The following is an 18363-nucleotide window of genomic DNA, read 5'->3' on the forward strand; positions in this document are numbered from 1 at the left end:
GCGCCACCAGGGATGCCCCTTTCTGCAGTCTTCATTCCTGGTTCAGCCTCGGATGATTGGTGGTGCCAGGATTAATCTGAGTCCGGAATTCGGCCTTCTGCCTTGTCACTTGCAGCCTCTAGGCTGTCCACCGCTTTAAAATAAATGTGATGTGGTGATGAGCCTGCGAGGGCGGGGCGGGAATGTTCACTCCTCTTTAACAGCATCATATACTACAGCAGGTTGGCAGGTGGCCCACTTAAAAGCAAACTGGTCGGGATGGTGCTGTAAAGTGGGAGAGGTTGGCGGGACCCAGATTCTAGCTCCTTTAAAACTTCACATTATTTGCTGTGCACGTAATTCTTCCACTTAGTTTTTTAGCCTGGATTTCAACTTTCTGTGTGTTACCTTTCTTCCTGTTTTAGGTACAATTTTATATTTGGTAATTTGTTTTGGCCTTTGTTTCTTCATCCTTTGTGTGAAATGCCAGACCCCTCTTTAGGCGGCTAAAATGAAAATTTGAGGGATATTAAAGGAACAGTGCGGGGTTCACAACCCATAGAAAAATAGACTCATTGCTGTACTCACATATCTTGAGCATAGAAAACATTAAGAGCACAAGTGGGAGGAGGCAGGTTTTTTTTTTCTATTTATTTATTTATTTTTGTTGCTTTGGGTCTTCATTGCTGAGCGCAAGCTTTTCTCTAGTTGCGGTGAGCGGGGGCTACTCTTTGTTGTGCTGCGCGGGCTTCTCATTGTGGTGGCTTCTCTCGTTGTGGAACACGGGCTCTAGAGCACAGGCTCAGTAGTTGTAGCGCACGGGCTCAGTTGCTCGACGGCATGTGAGCATGAACCTATGTCCCCTGCATTGGCAGGCAGCCTCATCGAGTCCTCTGCTTTGGCAGGTCGATTCTTAACCACTGCGCCACCAGGGAAGCCCAGCAGGCAGTTTCTGATGAAGGGAAGAAATCTTGCTTTTGAACACTTTTGCTCAATTGGCATTCTTTACACACACACCTGTCCATCAAAACACCTTTTCCTGGAATCCAAGGGTATTCATTTGTTTATTCTATAATTTGCTCAGGCTAATCTAAACTGATGTTGCAAAAAGATTGCTTTAACAAACCTGTGTGTCTTTCTCTGTGCAGGTAGGTGATAACTTTTTTACTTTCAGATGTGACCCCCTAATGAATCACCTCCTTAATCTAGTCAAACTGGCCAAAGTTCAGGAATTTTCCATTTCTTTATGCAATATCTGGCTGGGGATTCCCCAAACTTACGTCTTAGTTGCCCAGTATAGGAACACTTCCAGAGACCCTTAACCTCACCCCCTCCTTCTGGAAGCTTCCTCACCATCAGCTGCTACCAGCAGCACTTCTGGATTCACTCTTTCCTTCTCTCCAAATTTGCAATTGTATTCCTCTGTTGGTTTGAAGCAAAGGGTATCATTGTCTCCACTGCCAGGCAGGTAGAGGCTGTGAGAGGGCCTCAAATCTTGTGGCTGCTGGCTTAGCAGAAAAAAAGCCACTCGAAAATGCTGTTTTTCTTGAATCGTATCAGCCGCACATCGTATTTGACCTACCTTTTGCATTGTTTCTCTCTGTGGACTGGCCTGTAAACCTAAGCATCTGTATTCCTTTTCCATTTCCTACAAGGGGAGAGTCGCCTGAATTTTGTCTTTCCTTTTGCACTGGACACTTCCGAATGCAGAAACTCAGTTACCAATTTACTTGGTGTCTAAGGAGATTATATGAACCCCAAGAGATTTTTCAGAACTTTAATTTGATTAGCTTTGGAATTAGGTTTTTATCGGGTTTGGTGTTTGGAAGGATCAAGGCTCAGTTTCCCCAAGCCTGACGGGCTGTCAGGTAAAATTTAAGGGTGGGAGATGGGAGAGAGAGTGCCAAGAAAGCTGACCGCCGGCGGCAGGAAGCGTGGGGGAAGGGAACCTTTCTCACCCCGAGGCTGCGGGATCTTGTTTCTTCTCTCTCCTTTTTCCTACAGTTTTTCAAACAGTATCGTTTTCTCCTCAATTCTACTTGTTTTAAAAGATAGTATAATTCTAGGTTTATCAGAGGAACGCAAAAGAGATAACTGATATGAAACCTAGAGCCAGGTTTGTTTTTTTTTTACATCTTTATTAGAGTATAATTGCTTTACAGTGGTGTGTTGGTTTCTGCTCTATAACAAAGTGAATCAGTTATACATATACATATGTTCCCATATCTCTTCCCTCTTGCGTCTCCCTCCCTCCCACCCTCCATATCCCACCCCTCCAGGCGGTCACAAAGCACCGAGCTGTTCTCCCTGTGCTCTGCGGCTGCTTCCCACTAGCTATCTACCTTACGTTTGGTAGTGTATATATGTCCGTGCCTCTCTCTCGCTTTGCCACAGCTTACCCTTCCCCCTCCCCATATCCTCAAGTCCATTCTCTAGTAGGTCTGTGTCTTTATTCCTGTCTTACCCCTAGGTTCTTCATGACATTTTTTTCCCCTTAAATTCCATATATATGTGTTAGCATACGGTATTTGTCTTTCTCTTTCTGACTTACTTCACTCTGTATGACAGACTCTAGGTCTATCCACCTCATTACAAATAGCTCAATTTCGTTTCTTTTTATGAGCCAGGCATTTTTAACCATCAAATGGCAAAGGCTTCAAAGACCTGGGAACCCTGCTAATTTCCAGCAGCATGGAAAAAAACCTGGGTTTGCATCTGGACTCTACTTCGTTGTTGAAGCTGTTTTTCTTTCTTCCACAATGAAGTACTTGGAAGTTAACTAAATTACACGTCTCTGTATCTCTAAATTAGAATTAACAATATTTCATAGGATGACGACTACAAGGATAATACTTATAAGGCCTTAGTTCAGTGTCAGTGACAGAGTAGTGTTCAAAAGTTTGCTCCCTTCTCCCTTCTTTTGTTGGGGTCCCACACCCTCTCAGTTCTGTTATATCTCAATCATTCTTACTGAAGGTGGGGGATTAATACCAGGACTATAGTTATTACTTTCAGTTTACCATAGAAACTATCTGAAGATTTTTAGGCAGAGCCCTTCAGCCAAACCTTTACATTTTCAAACACAAGCACAAAATATCAGAGGTTTCGTGGCTTGGTCTGGTCACCTAGACAGATAATTACAGAACCAGTGACTGAACCTACATGTCCTCATACTTTCTATTTTGGACTCCTCCCAAGGCTGGCACGTAGACCTTACCCTTTCACTCTAAAAAGAAGAAAACAAATGGCCATAGAAGATAGTTAAGAGTGAATGTCAGGGCTCTGCCCGCATCTTGGGCACCATGGGGGGTATGTGACCAGCAGGTATTCCCCTCCAGGCTGTTGCTTCTGACTCACAACCATCTCCCCCATCGCCCCACCCCCACCCCACCCTTCCAGCTTCTCCCAGAACCGTGTCTTCTTCCCTTCATCCCAGACTGGTCGGTTGTTATGAGGGGAAAGGAGGGGGAGAGCCCCGTTAGTAAGGCTAAGCTGGCACCCAGTTCAAAGAATCTCCTGGAAACTAAATGTAGAGCCGTGACTAAGCTTGATATCCTAGAGTGGGGTTGGGGGGTAGGGAGACATGGGTGGGGCAGTTTGTTTGTTAAGGACTGTTCCTACGGGTCAGTCCCCGCCTTCGAGCCCAGAGAACTCCAGAAAGTTCCTGGCACAGCCTGAAACGGAGGCAAGGAGCCAGAAGCCCTAAGACCCCGAGAAAATGGAGCGGGGCGGGGCCTGACGGTAGGGCTGGCCGCGGAGCTGCCTGTCCGGTGCCGGCGTTTTTCGGTGGTTTTTTAAAAATGGGATTAAAGAAGTAAAGAAAGGAGAGACCTTTAGAGTTTCACTCAAACTCGCTAATTTATTGGATGAAAACACTGGAAAGGTTCGTAACTGATACTAGGAAGCCGGATGAACTGGGTGGCCAGACGGGAGAAGGCCCCACCGCCCTGTGCAGGGACAGGCCATAGATGGGAGCTTGCTGGCTTGTCTCTGCCGCTTCCCCACCCGACTCTAGCCCCTGGTTCTCGTGGGGACGTTTCGAGGGGTAAAATGGTCGAAGACCCACCCTCGGGGGTGATTCTGGCCTTCCGCACTCCCCCGCCTTCCCACCCTGTTTGCCCCGCTGTGCCCTCTGCTCCGATCCTCTGCAGGGCTGGACCAGGGGCCCGCGGGGTGGGGCGGGTTGACCTCGGCATCCCGAGTTCGCAGCGCTACGTGATCCCTTAACGTCTCTAAATGAGCTGGAGCTAGGAGAGGGCGAGGAGGCTGGTGGGGTTGCTCTCACAGAACTGCACTGGATACTTTACGGGTGACCCTCGGGGGCGGATTTAAGGTGATCAGTTGGCGTAAAGTATGATGACAGTTACCGTTTTTATTCCTAGCGTGAGGACCGCCCCCTCAGAAATCGCCAATATTGGTTTTTCACCTGAAACAACCTCTTTTAACTGAAAGCCCATGCTTCTGCCCACTTCTTTCACATTCATAAACGTTTTTGTTGTTTTGGTATCTTCATTTTTGATGACAGAACCCTGTTAAACACCAGGAATAACAGTATGTATGTTACTAATCACACAATATCTTGGATTTAAAAGACATAAAATTAGTCGCATTACCATAGCCGCCTGCCTTCTGAGGGCTGGCATAGGGAGACAGGTGAGATTGGAATTAGGGAAGGTATTAAATTTTAAAAACTCTTTCCTCATCTACAGTTATCTCGATGCACCTCCTCTCCCCCAAAGTTCCTGCTACTACCCAAAACACCACTTTCTCCAGGGATGGCATTGCATTCTCTTTGCTAGTTCTGCAATTCCCTCAGCTTCATCTGGAACGTAAAAAGTGATTATTTTCAAAGTACTCCGTGCAAGGGTATATATGTTATCAAGGCAATAACATATTGACTTCTTAGTATCAATAAAACACCCTCAATAACCTTAACTGATTTAGCCATAGGAACTCATTTTCTCCAAGGTAATTTCTGGAGATTGCCCTAACCTCTCTTATCAAAGGTGTTTCTTAGGTCCTTCCCAATCTCCGCCCTTTTCCACCCACCCTCCCCATCCCTTGCTACCTCCCCCTAAAGTAGTGGTAGTGGCTGCTTGAAGAGTTACTGTGTTGTGTGCAGATGACAGTCACAAGTGTTACTGCAGCTCTATGGGGTAGAGGAGGTCCTGTAGCAAATGCATACCCCCATGAAGGTTGACTTACATTGTGGCTAGACTCCACAGCGCTACAGTTCAACTACCCTGAGGATTAAACGTGTCTTTACAAACTGTCCTGTAAGTCTAAGCATTTCCATTTCCAAACTTACAGGGCAAGGTCTACCTATACATGTTATTCCCATAATATTGGATTTTCTTCAAAGGCAAGTATTTAGTGAAAGGTTTGGTGAGCCTTGAAGTATACAAACTCACAAAGTGATTTTATAGAATGTTGACACAATTTTTTTTCTGCTTTTGGCGAAGTAAATTCACATAACATAAAATGAACCATTTTAAAATGTACAACTTAGTGGTACCTAGCCCATTCCCATGTTGTGCAATCACCACCGCTACCTAGTTCCAAAATCTTTGTAAACCCCAGACACAACTGATTTTTAAAAGGGCTCACTCCCCAAGCCTTGAGGGTTGTGCCAGGCCTTTTCCAACAAAGAGGCTGTGGAGGAGATTACTTCTAGGATGCTAGCAGCTAGGGTATGAAGCATCTCAAGGGGAAGCAAGTCTGTGGTAAGTCTTCCTGGTACAGGGCTGCAAGTTTTTTCTATCACTCTTCTAAATTAACAAATACTAAACCTCTGTCATCAACCCCATTGTTTATCTGACATAATTGTTTCGATCATGCAGAGTTAAAGCAGAAAGAATACTGATTGTGAAACCCACAGTAGAAACATAACCCAGAACCAGACATGCACACACAAAGCCCTGTAGACTTGGGGCAGCAGGGCAAAAACCAATAAACCCAGAGTTGGAATCCAGGTTCAACATCTTTGCTGAACTGATTTTTTTTAACCTTGAAATAAATTTTAGTTAAGCCAGTAACTTTTAAGTCTCCCCATATGTTCACCTGTGGAAGTCAAACACCACCTATACACAGTGCAGTGGAATGAGAATTCATAAACACCTAAAAGGCCCCTGTACAGTGCCCGGTAGGTAAGAGCACTGAAATACTGGGGTCCCCCTGCTGGGGCATGAAACTATGACACCTCCCGAAGGTACTCACTGGGATACTTAAAATGTAGGTAACCACTGCTGGCAATGTGGCATTTTTATCTCAGCATTTTTTCAGAAATAAGAAATATAGATTGAGGCATGAGGCCAAACCCTTCCATTCTAAAATAGGAGAACTAGGGATCACAGTGGAGAATGCATTCATGCATAACTAGTCAAGCCATTGCTTGAACTCACATCTCCTCACTACCAATTTAGCCTCTCTTTCATGCTGAATCCAGATTAAGTAACAGGGCTCTAACGTATCACGTGTACTCACAGGAAGCAGGAGCCATGACCTTCCAATCCAACTGCCTCTATTTGGCTGCTTCTCCAGAACACTCCCATGTACAAGCTCCTTTTGAGGCCACCCTTAAAGCCTCTACCCCCTCAGCCACCTTGAGGCCACCATGCCCGTACCTCTTAACATTTTTTCTGGACCCACCAAACCCAAAGCATTCAAATTCGCAGTTTTGTACCTCCCAAGAATACTATTTGCCTAAAAGACGTGTGTCACAATACAATACATATCCTTACTTTTCAGATCCCTGACCTTATCTAAGAGGCAAATTGCCATTCAATTTTAGACTATGTAAGAAAGAGAACCTATGCAGACCCTTCTGCCCTCAAAATAAAACAGAGACAGACATCACTCGAATTCTTCTGAGTTTATTTACTTTGACGTAATCAGTTAAAAAGTGGGGGGGGGGGGAAGCCTGAGTTTGGCATGAGTATTACAAAGCAGAAAATTGACAAAAGATGGCAGTATACATTCATCTTTACACTCACACGCTGAAAAACAGTTCATAACTTCACCAAGAGACACAGTTCAACTTTGCAAACAACTTGCATAGCTGATAACTGATGAAAGGCATATATGTAAGGCAATGCAAAATCTTGGATCCCAACTGTCTCCATAAACATAAACGATCTGGGGAAAGATTCCTAATCCACCTCCTCAATGGTGGGGCCAGATCCAGAGCCCCCTTTAGGGGCCTGGGCCCCAAAGCCGCCAGCCCCGGGGCCACCCGCCCCCTGGTACAGTCCGCTGATGATGGGGTTACACACCTGCTCCAGCTCCTTCCTCTTGTGCTCAAACTCGTCCTTCTCGGCCAAGGTGTAGCCCTGAGTGTTGCCGCTCCCAGAACTCTCCAGACTCTTCTGGGGCTTGCTGGCTGGCACTGGCTCGGGGAGCGGGCAGTGGGTGGGGAAGGAGTGGGAGGAGCTGGCGGGTCCGGAGGGGGGCCGGGGGCGTTGACGTAGTCCACGCAGTTGCGTTACAATGGAGATGCTGCGTCTGACCTCATGGGCTAGCAGGGAGTCAGGATAACCTGTCTGGGCCCTGCTCAAAGTTGTAGGGCAGGGCGGGTGGGGGGTGGGGGGACACTGGCTGTGCAGTTTGGATATTGAGGGAGCCCCAAGTTATAGGCGCTCCGCAAAACGAACCGTATCAAACTGCATCGAAGGCGGCGGGACACTAGGTGAGCCACGAGTACTCTGATTGGAATGGGCTGGGAATAGGCAAGACGAGTAAGTCCTTGTTTGAGGAAGTGCTGGAAAGTTCTCTAGTTTGTTTAAATCTAAGGGATGGGGATGTGGGCCAGCCAGGGAAGGGGGATCGTTTAAGGACCTCCAAGGTGGCTGGGATTGGTTAGAGCTGCCAGAAAAAAGTGAAGGAGCTGGTCTGTTATTGTCTCCAGATACCAGTTGTTTTATTTGGAAGAAGATTAGAGAAAGAGACAGCCTTAGAGAGCACAACCTCACCTAAGAAAACTCATGTAGGGCTTGACTGGGTTCCCAGCAGCCGTCTTCAGACTGGCCCAAATGTACTCCCACCAATCCCTAATAGAGGGTAAAAGGCGATCAGCAGGGTTGCTAAACCCATGTGACTGATGTCTCCTGTGGAGACAAGAACTTCAAATAATCAGAGTTCAGCAGGAGACAGGTACAATGCCAGAATAAAAATAGTCACAGACAGAGGAACAGGACAGTTGAGTCTGGCCCTGTGAGAAACTGAAAACAGCATTATGATGCTGTCCTAGGAGTTGGCTAGGAGTTCTTCTGTCTACCTTGTACATAACCTTGTCTGGAAGAGATGTTTGCACACACAGTATGTGGCAGGATTATTCACAATAGCCATAAAGTGGAAGCAGCCCAAGTGCCACAGAAGGAATGAATAAAGAAATGTGGTATATACATACAATGAAAATTATTCAGCCGTAAAAAGGAAATTCTGACACGTTGTAAAATAGATGAACTTTTAGGATATTATGGTAAGTTAAATAAGCCAGTCACAAAAAGAAAAATAGTGTGTAATTCCGCTAATGTGAGGTACCTAGAGTAGTCAAATTCTGAGAGACAAAAAGTAGGCCAAAAGGAAAACCACTAGTAGGCTAATGGTTTCCAAGGGCTTGGAGGAGGGGGGAAATGGGGAGTTGTTTAATGGGTATAGAATTTGTTTTGAGAGATAAAAAAACTCTGTAGACTGGTTGGGCAACAATGTGAATGGACTTACTACTGAACTGTATGCTGAAAATGGTTCAGATGGTAAATTTCATGTGTGTATTTTACCACAATTAAAAATAAATAAAAATTAAAAGTTCTCTCTGAAATTTTATCCCATTCTTTTCCCTCAGGCCTAGGAAAACCATGGCTGCTGCTAAGGGAACGGCCATTGGCATCGACCTGGGCACCACCTACTCCTGCGTGGGGGTGTTCCAGCACGGCAAAGTAGAGATCATCGCCAACGATCAGGGCAACCGCACCACCCCCAGCTACGTGGCCTTCACGGACACCGAACGGCTCATCGGCGACGCGGCCAAGAACCAGGTAGCCATGAATCCGCAGAACACTGTCTTTGATGCCAAACGGCTGATCGGCAGGAAATTTAATGATCCTGTAGTGCAATCAGATATGAAACTTTGGCCTTTCCAAGTAATCAATGAAGGAGGCAAGCCTAAGGTAACGGTGTCCTACAAAGGGGAGAAAAAAGTTTTCTACCCTGAGGAAATCTCTTCTATGGTACTGACTAAGATGAAGGAGACTGCTGAGGCTTTTTTGGGCCACAGTGTCACCAATGCTGTGATCACCGTGCCAGCGTACTTCAATGACTCTCAACGCCAGGCCACCAAGGATGCAGGTGTGATCGCAGGTCTCAATGTGCTAAGAATTATCAATGAACCCACAGCTGCTGCCATTGCCTATGGCTTAGATAAAGCAGGGCAGGGAGAGCGACATGTCCTGATCTTTGATCTGGGTGGAGGCACATTTGATGTGTCCATCCTGACCATAGATGATGGGATTTTTGAGGTAAAGGCCACAGCTGGGGACACCCACCTGGGTGGAGAGGATTTTGACAACAGGCTTGTGAGCCACTTTGTGGAAGAGTTCAAGAGGAAACATAAGAAGGACATCAGCCAGAACAAGCGGGCCGTGAGGCGGCTGCGCACCGCCTGCGAGAGGGCCAAGAGGACCCTGTCATCCAGCACCCAGGCCAACTTGGAAATTGATTCACTTTATGAAGGCTTTGACTTCTACACATCCATCACCAGAGCCCGGTTTGAAGAGTTGTGTGCAGACCTGTTTAGGGGCACACTGGAGCCTGTGGAAAAGGCTCTTCGGGACGCCAAAATGAATAAGGCTAAAGTCCATGACATTGTTTTAGTAGGGGGCTCCACCCGCATCCCTAAGGTTCAGAGGCTATTGCAGGACTACTTTAATGGTCGTGATCTCAACAACAGCATCAACCCCGATGAGGCAGTTGCCTATGGGGCTGCAGTACAGGCAGCCATTTTGATGGGGGATAAGTCTGAAAAGGTACAGGACATGCTTTTGTTGGACGTGGCTCCCCTGTCCTTAGGGTTGGAGACAGCTGGAGGTGTCATGACTGTCCTGATCAAGCGCAACTCCACCATCCCCACCAAGCAGACGCAGATATTCACCACCTACTCAGATAACCAGCCCAGCGTGCTGATCCAGGTGTACGAGGGCGAGAGGGCCATGACGCGGGACAACAACCTGCTGGGGCACTTTGATCTGAGGGGAATCCCTCCTGCACCCCGGGGAGTGCCCCAGATCGACGTAACCTTTGACATCGATGCTAACGGTATTCTCAATGTAACAGCCATGGACAAGAGCACAGGCAAGGCTAACAAGATCACCATCACCAACGACAAGGGCCGGCTGAGCAAGGAGGAGATCGAGCACATGGTTCTGGATGCTGAGAAATATAAAGCTGAGGATGAGGTCCAGAGAGAGAAAATTGCTGCAAAAAATGCCTTAGAATCCTATGCTTTTAACATGAAGAGTGCTGTGAATGATGAAGGTCTACAGGGCAAGATTAATGAGTCTGATAAGAAGAAAATACTGAGTAAATGCAGTGAGGTCCTTTCATGGCTGGAGGCCAATCAACTGGCTGAGAAAGATGAGTTTGATCATAAGAGAAAGGAATTGGAGCAGGTGTGTAACCCAGTCATCACAAAGCTCTACCAGGGAGGGTGCACTGGGCCTTCCTGTGCAACAGGGTATACACCTGGAAGGGCTGCCACAGGCCCCACCATTGAAGAAGTAGATTAATCTTTTCTGGAGCTGGAGGGTTCTAGGGTGCCTCTAAGATGAATTTTGTTCCCCTCATCTTTAAACATGGTTATGATTCCTGAATCGACTGGACCTGAAGCTAAGTTACCATACCTTTTGGATTCTGATAGAGGAGTCTCATATACCATCTCTTCACACTCCAACATCCTGTTTCTGACTCTGGATTGAGACTCTTAGGGAAACTAGGCCTCTCTCTGAACCATTTGAAGAATTTGAATGTCTGTTATTTATTTCCAGCCTCCCCAACTTTCTTCTTCCTGTGTGGATGGTTATCTGTCCCTCAGTAAATTTGTTCCTAAAGCAAATTACTTCTGGTATTTTTAGACTGTGAGTGTATCTTGTAAAGTAGGGGAAAGGAGAGCTCCTGGAGAGACCATCTGTGGTCTGTTTGTGAGCTAATTGTGAATGATTAAGCTGATAAGGCCAAAGTATTTGAATTTTCATGAGCTAATTGTTTCAAGAAAAAACAACTTTTGATCATCAGGCACCTTTAGCCCCAGTTAGAGTAGTTGCTAATTAGTTACTGCTTATATTCAGTGATAGACTGATTTCTGTGCTAAAAAATTCCTGATGTCACTTACAGGTGGGGCCTAGGAGATCCAGCGTCTGTGCACTCAGAGTTCATTATTACAGTCCTTTACATGCTGAAAATATTTCTACAACAAACTCCTAACAAATGTGTACTTTTATGCAAGATGAGAAATGGAAGATGTATTACAATCTTATTCCTTTAAAAAATATTTTCACTTATTGTGTCATAATATCGCAGACTTATAAAGCCTTGGGGACCCGAGTATAGAAGTACGTGTAACTGTGCAACTGCATTTGTGTCCCTTTTTGTTTGAGAGGGAAATATTTTTTAAATGAAAATATTAGAATGGGTATTTCTAGCCCCGAGCCAGACTGTTTGGTTTTACTCAGTCCTTTACAGGACAGTCCTAGGCAAAACCGTAAAAGAAATGTGGACCGAGAGAGTAATATCTTTACTGGGAACCTTTGATAAAATCGAGATATGTGCGCAGGCTCCTCATCTCCGGGACTTCTCAACATTTTTTTTTCTTTACTTTTATCAAAGTGTAACATACATAGAAAAGTGTACAAATCATCATGGGTTTTCACAAGCTCCCCAGCAGTTTGCAATAGGAAGTGTCTTTAGAGTATGAGCAAATCATGCTGGAACTGTACTTATTGTCACAGAAAGGAACAAAAACCCGAGAGGCGGTGAGGCGCCCTCCCCGACGCTCGTGCAGCAGCTGGGGCCCGCGCCTGCGCGGTGGGAGCCTGCCACTCCGGGAGGAAGTCGGAAGGCGGGAAGCTCCGCCCCTTTCCCGGCTTTGGCGTTCCCCTCGGCTCTATCCCCCCCACCCTCCCCGAGCCGCGAGGCCGCGGGGCGCTGTCCTCCACCCCTCGGAGCTCTCCGCGGCGCTTCCCGCAGCGCCTGCGCGACCCCGCCCCGCCCCACGCGCGGGTTCGCGTTCCAGTTGCCGCCAGGCCTTCGGTCCACTGCACCCGGCTCTCGCACTCCCGGTCCGGCGGGCGCCCAGCGGCGCAAGCACCATGGTAGGTACCGTGACGTCACAAGGGGGCGCCCTCGGGGAGCGCGGGCGGTTGAGACGGTTGGGGGCGGGGCAGGGGTCCCTCTGGGGGCTTTGTTCTTCTGGACTGGCGTTGGGCCCTAGGACTTTTCCCTCCATCCTTAGTTCCTGCGCCTAAAGTTCTTTGAGGAGAGATCTGGAAGCAAATAGGATTTTTTTTCCCCCATAAGAAAAAAGGAAAAAAAAAACAGTCGGCGGAGACAGCAGTAGGAACAGCTAGACCTCAAGGATCATTTCCCTGACGGAGAACAGGCTCCGGGAGCGTGCGGGTGGCATACTTTCTACAGTCTCTGGGAGGCGTGGACAGGACCCTAGGAGAGGTCGTCCGTTGAGAGACGAGCCCGAGATGTGTAGCGCAGAGCTTCTCTCTGGGGCTTTATGTCAGGGGCTCGAGGTAGTGTGTATAATCATCTGGGCTCCAGCTCTTCATCCGAGTGTTCCTTCCTGTGAAGTTTTGAGAACTGCCAGAAATGTGGCAGGGATCCCAATACCAGTATTCGGTAATACTAGCAGGGGGACACGCCTCTTACCATGTCCCTTCCCATATGATGGTTTTCCCCCTCTCGCCCAATAGCTCTTCTATTCCTTTTTCAAGTCCCTTGTGGGCAAGGATGTGGTCGTGGAACTCAAGAATGACCTGAGGTAGGTACCTGCTCTGCCAAGTCTGTAGGGGGTGGATGTGCCCAGCGCCCTGGAACTTCTTTAACAAGTATTTGAGGGCTAGGCAAGGTGGGAGGGATACAAAGGAAATAAATGACTTGTGCCTCAAGCTTACAGATTAGCTGAGGAGTTGTATTTTGTACTGGAAAAAAATACAAAGAAGTATGTAAGTAGTAAGTACTAGAGAGAAGACAGGGCAGACGCATCAATAACATTTTTTACAAAACGTAGTTTTGTTTTTCTGATTATATATTCCTTTGACCCAACTTCTAGAAATGTAAGTATCGGTTCCTCAAGTAAAGCTGTATGTACAAAGATGTTGGTAGATTTTTTTTTTGTAGTAGTGGCCAAAAGTTGGGGGAAAAATTAAAATAGTCATAAACAGGGAATGCGTTAGATTGTGGTATTTCCATATAATATAGCTGTTCACATAGAAATGAGATGTATTAATATGGAAAGCTGTTGCAGAATAGTATATGTGGCATTATCTCCTTTTTGTTGAAGAAAATATAAACAGAAGACCAATGCAGCCCCTTCTGTCTATACTGCTTTTACATCCCCTATCCCCTTGTATCATTAGCTTCTAGTCATTTTTCAGGAGTTGGATTAAACGCTGTATCCTTGGACTTTCCTGGTTCTTCTTCTAGCCAAGTAGACGCTTCCTTTTCTTTCTTTCTTTCTTTTTTATTTTTTGGCCGTGCCACACAGCATGTGGTATCTTAGTTCCCCCACCAGGGATTGATCCTGTACCCGCTGCATTGGAAGCATGGAGTCTTAAACTACTGGACCTCCAGGGAAGTCCCTAGCCAAATAGACTCTTCTGTCAAAGAGTCTTTTTTTCTTCCTAGTGGCTTCTCAAATTGTGATTTCATAGAAATGTATTTACTGTTTAGGATCTATCTTTCCTACAGGGCCAAGACCATGTTTAAGCTCACCACTGTGTAACTAATGTCTAGCACAGGCCTGGTATCAATATATAGTAGGTGCTTAATAAATGTCTGCTGAAGGAAAAAAACATAGCCAACATTTGAGAACCTCCTATAGACTAAGAACTACTCTGAATACTTTACATTTGTTAACTCATTTAATTCTCAGAACACCTCTACATGATATATACTATTGTTCCTGTTTTACACATGAGGAAACTGAAGCTTGGATAGGTTAAGAAACTTGGTTAAGTCTACACAAATACTAAAAGACAAAGCCAGAACTTAAATCCCATTCTGTCTGCCCCCCGACCCCTTTTTAAAAATTAAAAACAGGGTCATAGTTTCTATGCAGTTGTGAAACTTGCTTTCACCTAATGGTATGTTGTGGGTATTTTCCATGTCAATAAAGTTGATGTTTAGCGTTTTAACGTTCTTAATGTCTGAATGGCATTTTTCTTAGCTGGCTAGAACTAATTTAACCAAAACCTTGCTGTTGGACACTTAGGCTGTTTCCAATTATTTGCTTTTATAAATGATACTGCCCTGAACATCCTCATGCATACATCTTTGTATACATCTCATTTCACTAGAAAAAATTCCTTTAAGTGAAATGTACATTTAAAATATTGATACATATTACCTGATTGTCCTTTAGAAAGTTTGAATGAATGTATTCTCTCCCCAGTGGTTTCTTCTTCATTTCTATGTGAGATAATTTCTTAGTGGGGGAGGCATTGACATGGCAGGGAACGGTGAGGCAAGGAATTTGCCTTTTAGATCAGAGATTTCGATTTATGGCACTGACAATGCATGTGGTATTGAGGGCATATATTGATAGATTGGGTCCATATAGAGACAAGTGTGGAAAGCACAACTACCTTCAGCAATTCTGTGAGATGACTTGTTTTTTGATTTTCCTCTTCTTCCTGGGTCTTCCACATGGCAAGAATAACTGTTATGTTATAGCCCCAGATCCTAAAGCAAGGACTTAAAAGATTCAAAGGTAATCCATTGGGTTGGGAGAAGAGCTCTTTCTCTTGTGCTGGTTGTCAGACCACTTTTGTCCTAAATATCTCATTCTAAAGGGACTGAATGAAATGTTACCACCTTACGCAATTCCTGAAAGTTATTGCATTGCTGCAGTTGGTGATAAGGCGCTGTCAAAAGTTTTTTAGTAGCCAGAGATGTGGTAAAACCACCACTGAGGCAGTTGGTCTCAGACACTGGATTTCAGACACTTAGAATTTTACAAAAATTAGGGCCAACAGAGAACTGACAACTTGAATTTTGGCAAGGTAAGGATTTTTTTTTTTTTTTGCGGTACGCGGGCCTCTCACTGCTGTGGCCTCTCCCGCTGCGGAGCACAGGCTCCGGATGCGCAGGCCCAGCGGCCATGGCCCACGGGCCCAGCCGCTCCACGGCACGCGGGATCCTCCCGAACCGGGGCACGAACCCACGTCCCCCGCATCGGCAGGCGGACTCTCAACCACCGTGCCACCAGGGAAGCCCCGGTAAGGATATTTTTAAAACTGCGATTTATTAACAATCATATTTTTTTTTAATACAAAAAAAAAAAGGAAGGGCAATTAAAGAGCAGTTATTCTTAGGAGGAAACCAATGACAACCTTCAGCACACTATATACACACTACACTAGCCTGCGTTTCCTCTTTTGTCACGGACTTATGAAACCTTTGAGCGCACATCAGTATTTGAGAACCAGTTCTAAGGAACTTAGAATCTGATGATGACATGCAGAATGGTTAGGATGAAGGCAGCCAGGTTGGAGGCTGGCCTGGATTGAGCTGTAAAGTCATTAGACCTTGGTTTGTAGAAATCATACTACAAAGAGAATTACAGAAATGTTAGAAAGACATCAGCAAACCATAGGGATTCGTGGGACGTGGAGGATGGAGAAGTACAACTTACAGGATTTGAGGTTGTGAGACTTCGTGTTGAAACTGTTGGCAGAAATGAAAGGATTGGGAGAGGTAGCATGGCTTGGAGCACTGGTATTTAGATAGCATTCCTCTTTAACATTGCAGGGGGCTCAAGGATTGAGGAAGGGAGAGGACATCCCTGTGCCTGCATCATCAAGAACACTGCTAGCTGCCTACTTTACCTACTTTACATATGAGGCTCTGGTTCCAAAGCAATAGTATTTGAAAATAGCTGGTGGTTCTGGGGGTTGGACAGGCCTGAACCAAAGTCTCTGTTTGTTCTAAACTTGGGCAAGTTATAAAACGTTTCTGAGCCCCTGGATGGTTAATAGCTACCTTATGAAGTGGCTGTAAATATTACAAATACGCAGAATACAGGTCTAGCCCATACCAGTTGTTTAATGGTATCTGCTAAGAGTGAGTTGGTTTAGGGAGAGGAGAGGTTATTTTAGAGGTCTAAAATAACACACTGCTGTTTTTCAGAGGTCTAAAATAACACACTGCTCTGGAAGCACCTACTTTCCTAGTCTAGAGCTTAGACATATCCCTTTTTGGTTCTGCCTTTCCTGGTTTCCTCAAGTACTTTTTTTTTTTTTTTTTTTGCGGTACGCGGGCCTCTTACCGTTGTGGCCTCGCCCGTTGCGGAGCACAGGCTCCAGACGCGCAGGCTCAGCGGCCATGACTCACGGGCTCAGCCGCTCCGCGCCATGTGGGATCCTCCCGGACCGGGGCACGAACCTGTGTCCCCTGCATCGGCAGGCGGACTCTCAACCACTGCGCCACCAGGGAAGCCCACCTCAAGTCCTTTATTTCCCCCCAACCATGCTCTTATCCCTGCTCTGCAGTCACCTCTATGTTGACTTTGGTATAAACTAATTGGGTTTTACCCTCTCTCTGCCCCTGACAGCATCTGTGGAACCCTCCATTCTGTGGATCAGGTGAGAATATAATAAGGGCCCTGAATGGGGTCTTGGGGAAGGAGATGGGAGAGGTTAAGGGCTGCGTACATTCATCTTGTCTCTAGTTCTAATGATGGTGTTCATCTTCTTTTCTTAGTATCTCAACATCAAACTAACTGACATCAGTGTCACAGACCCTGAGAAATACCCTCACATGGTGAGTTGTGGATGGTAGAAAAGAGGAAACATCTCTCAAAGCAGGAGGTCCCTGGGTGGATAGAGGACATTTTTTAAGGGTGTTTTCACATTTGTCTATCTTTGTCCAGTTATCAGTGAAGAACTGCTTCATCCGGGGCTCAGTAGTTCGCTATGTGCAGCTGCCAGCAGATGAGGTCGACACACAGTTGCTACAGGATGCGGCAAGGAAGGAGGCCCTGCAGCAGAAGCAGTGATGGTTCCTCCTCCCTTCCCCTCCTTCCACTGGTGACCCTTAACCTCATGTCCCAGCCCGGGAGGCCTCCCTCCCGCACTTGAGGTGTTGTTTGTTTCTACATAGCAAAGGCTTTTTTTTTTTTTTTTAAGGGATGTGGATGAGAGGAATAATAGTAGGGAGCAGCTGTCCTCTGTTGAGAAGGGGAGGAAAAGTAGGCTGGGAACTGCGAAGCCTTCGCTGGCCCCAGCACCTGCCTTTCTCACTTCTTCCCTGGAGATGGTGGGAAGATCTCCCAGATCTCTCCAGGGTAGCACGTGATTCATTTTGGGGATGGAAGGAATCTGTCCCGCATCGGGAATAAAATTTATGACGCAAATTCTGGTTCTGTGTGTGTTTTGGGAAGGGGGCTGGAGAATGGGAAAGGGGTGCTAAATTCATCCAAGCCCTGTTACTCTCATTACCCCAGCCAAGAATCCACCCCATCCCGGCATTATCTGCTGCTACTCTCCTTGGTGTGAACCATATCATTACTTCAATTAGACCGCACGTGTTTCCTGAACATTCCCCTACTTAAATGGCCTACCTATCGCAGCCTTTTGCTTATCCTGTAGCTACGAGTGCTTGCTGTCCTATTACCATGAAAGCTAATGAGACGCCAAAATGCGTTTAATGCTGCTGCATTTCTTCCTCAGCGCAGCCAAACCAGTACACTCTTTCCCAGTATCTATTGCAGATAAATAAATACAAGTGACAAAATACTGTGGAGAGTTGTGACTGGAAATTAACTTTCGCTCGTTTAGCGAACAAGAGTTGCCGCTACAGATATGAGTTCTCAGCTTAGAGGCCATCCAGCGTGACTCCCTCTTCCCACATAGGAGGAAATGAGGACCAGGGAGGACCTGGACACCAGGGACCTTCGCCAAATAGATCCGCGTCCGCGTCAGGGAGCGCCCTCCCCTCCGCTTCCCCAGCTGCCCGCTCGGCACCGCCCCCCCGCCCGGCCGAGGACCCGCGCGGGGTGCCCGCGGCGGTGCCTGACGGGAGCGCGGTTCCCGGGCGCGTCGCCACCTCGTACCCGCGCCCCTCGCTGTTCCTCCGGAGCGCGGTCTGCGGCGGGCGGCGCGGGCCCCC

At 46.5% G+C, this 18363-nt stretch overlaps 2 protein-coding genes and 1 long non-coding RNA gene across 4 annotated transcripts in view; 2 read left to right on the top strand and 1 right to left on the bottom strand.

The window, feature by feature from the left end:
- The window catches only part of LOC112395428 (uncharacterized), an 8736-nt gene extending 1466 nt beyond the window's left edge, over positions 1 to 7270 (bottom strand). Inside the window, exon 1 of the long non-coding RNA XR_003002384.1 lies at positions 7137 to 7270. This is a non-coding gene — a long non-coding RNA (uncharacterized LOC112395428). The remainder of the gene's footprint in view (positions 1 to 7136) is intronic.
- Positions 1 to 11270, top strand: part of LOC112395427 (heat shock 70 kDa protein 1-like) — a 16739-nt gene extending 5469 nt beyond the window's left edge. The window contains exons 1-2 of one of the 2 annotated variants that reach the window (XM_024738623.1): positions 7641 to 7663; positions 8819 to 11270. In XM_024738623.1, coding sequence (XP_024594391.1) covers positions 8832 to 10757 — 1926 coding nt within the window. In that variant the 5' untranslated portion in view covers positions 7641 to 7663; positions 8819 to 8831 and the 3' untranslated portion in view covers positions 10758 to 11270. Of the gene's footprint in view, positions 1 to 7640; positions 7664 to 8818 lie in introns of those variants that run through there. The other variant, XM_024738622.1, reaches the window with a different exon arrangement.
- Positions 11271 to 12106: 836 nt separating this feature from the next.
- LSM2 (LSM2 homolog, U6 small nuclear RNA and mRNA degradation associated) lies at positions 12107 to 17608 on the top strand. The gene is made up of 5 exons (XM_024738659.1): positions 12107 to 12338; positions 12948 to 13015; positions 16808 to 16838; positions 16957 to 17016; positions 17126 to 17608. The coding sequence occupies exons 1-5, from the start codon at positions 12336 to 12338 to the stop codon at positions 17249 to 17251; spliced, it is 288 nt and encodes a 95-aa protein (XP_024594427.1). The 5' UTR covers positions 12107 to 12335; the 3' UTR covers positions 17252 to 17608.
- Positions 17609 to 18363: the final 755 nt, after the last annotated feature.

This window comes from Neophocaena asiaeorientalis, unplaced genomic scaffold (genome assembly GCF_003031525.2).
Source record: "Neophocaena asiaeorientalis asiaeorientalis breed wild unplaced genomic scaffold, Neophocaena_asiaeorientalis_V1.1 scaffold282, whole genome shotgun sequence".
Taxonomy (NCBI): domain Eukaryota; kingdom Metazoa; phylum Chordata; class Mammalia; order Artiodactyla; family Phocoenidae; genus Neophocaena; species Neophocaena asiaeorientalis.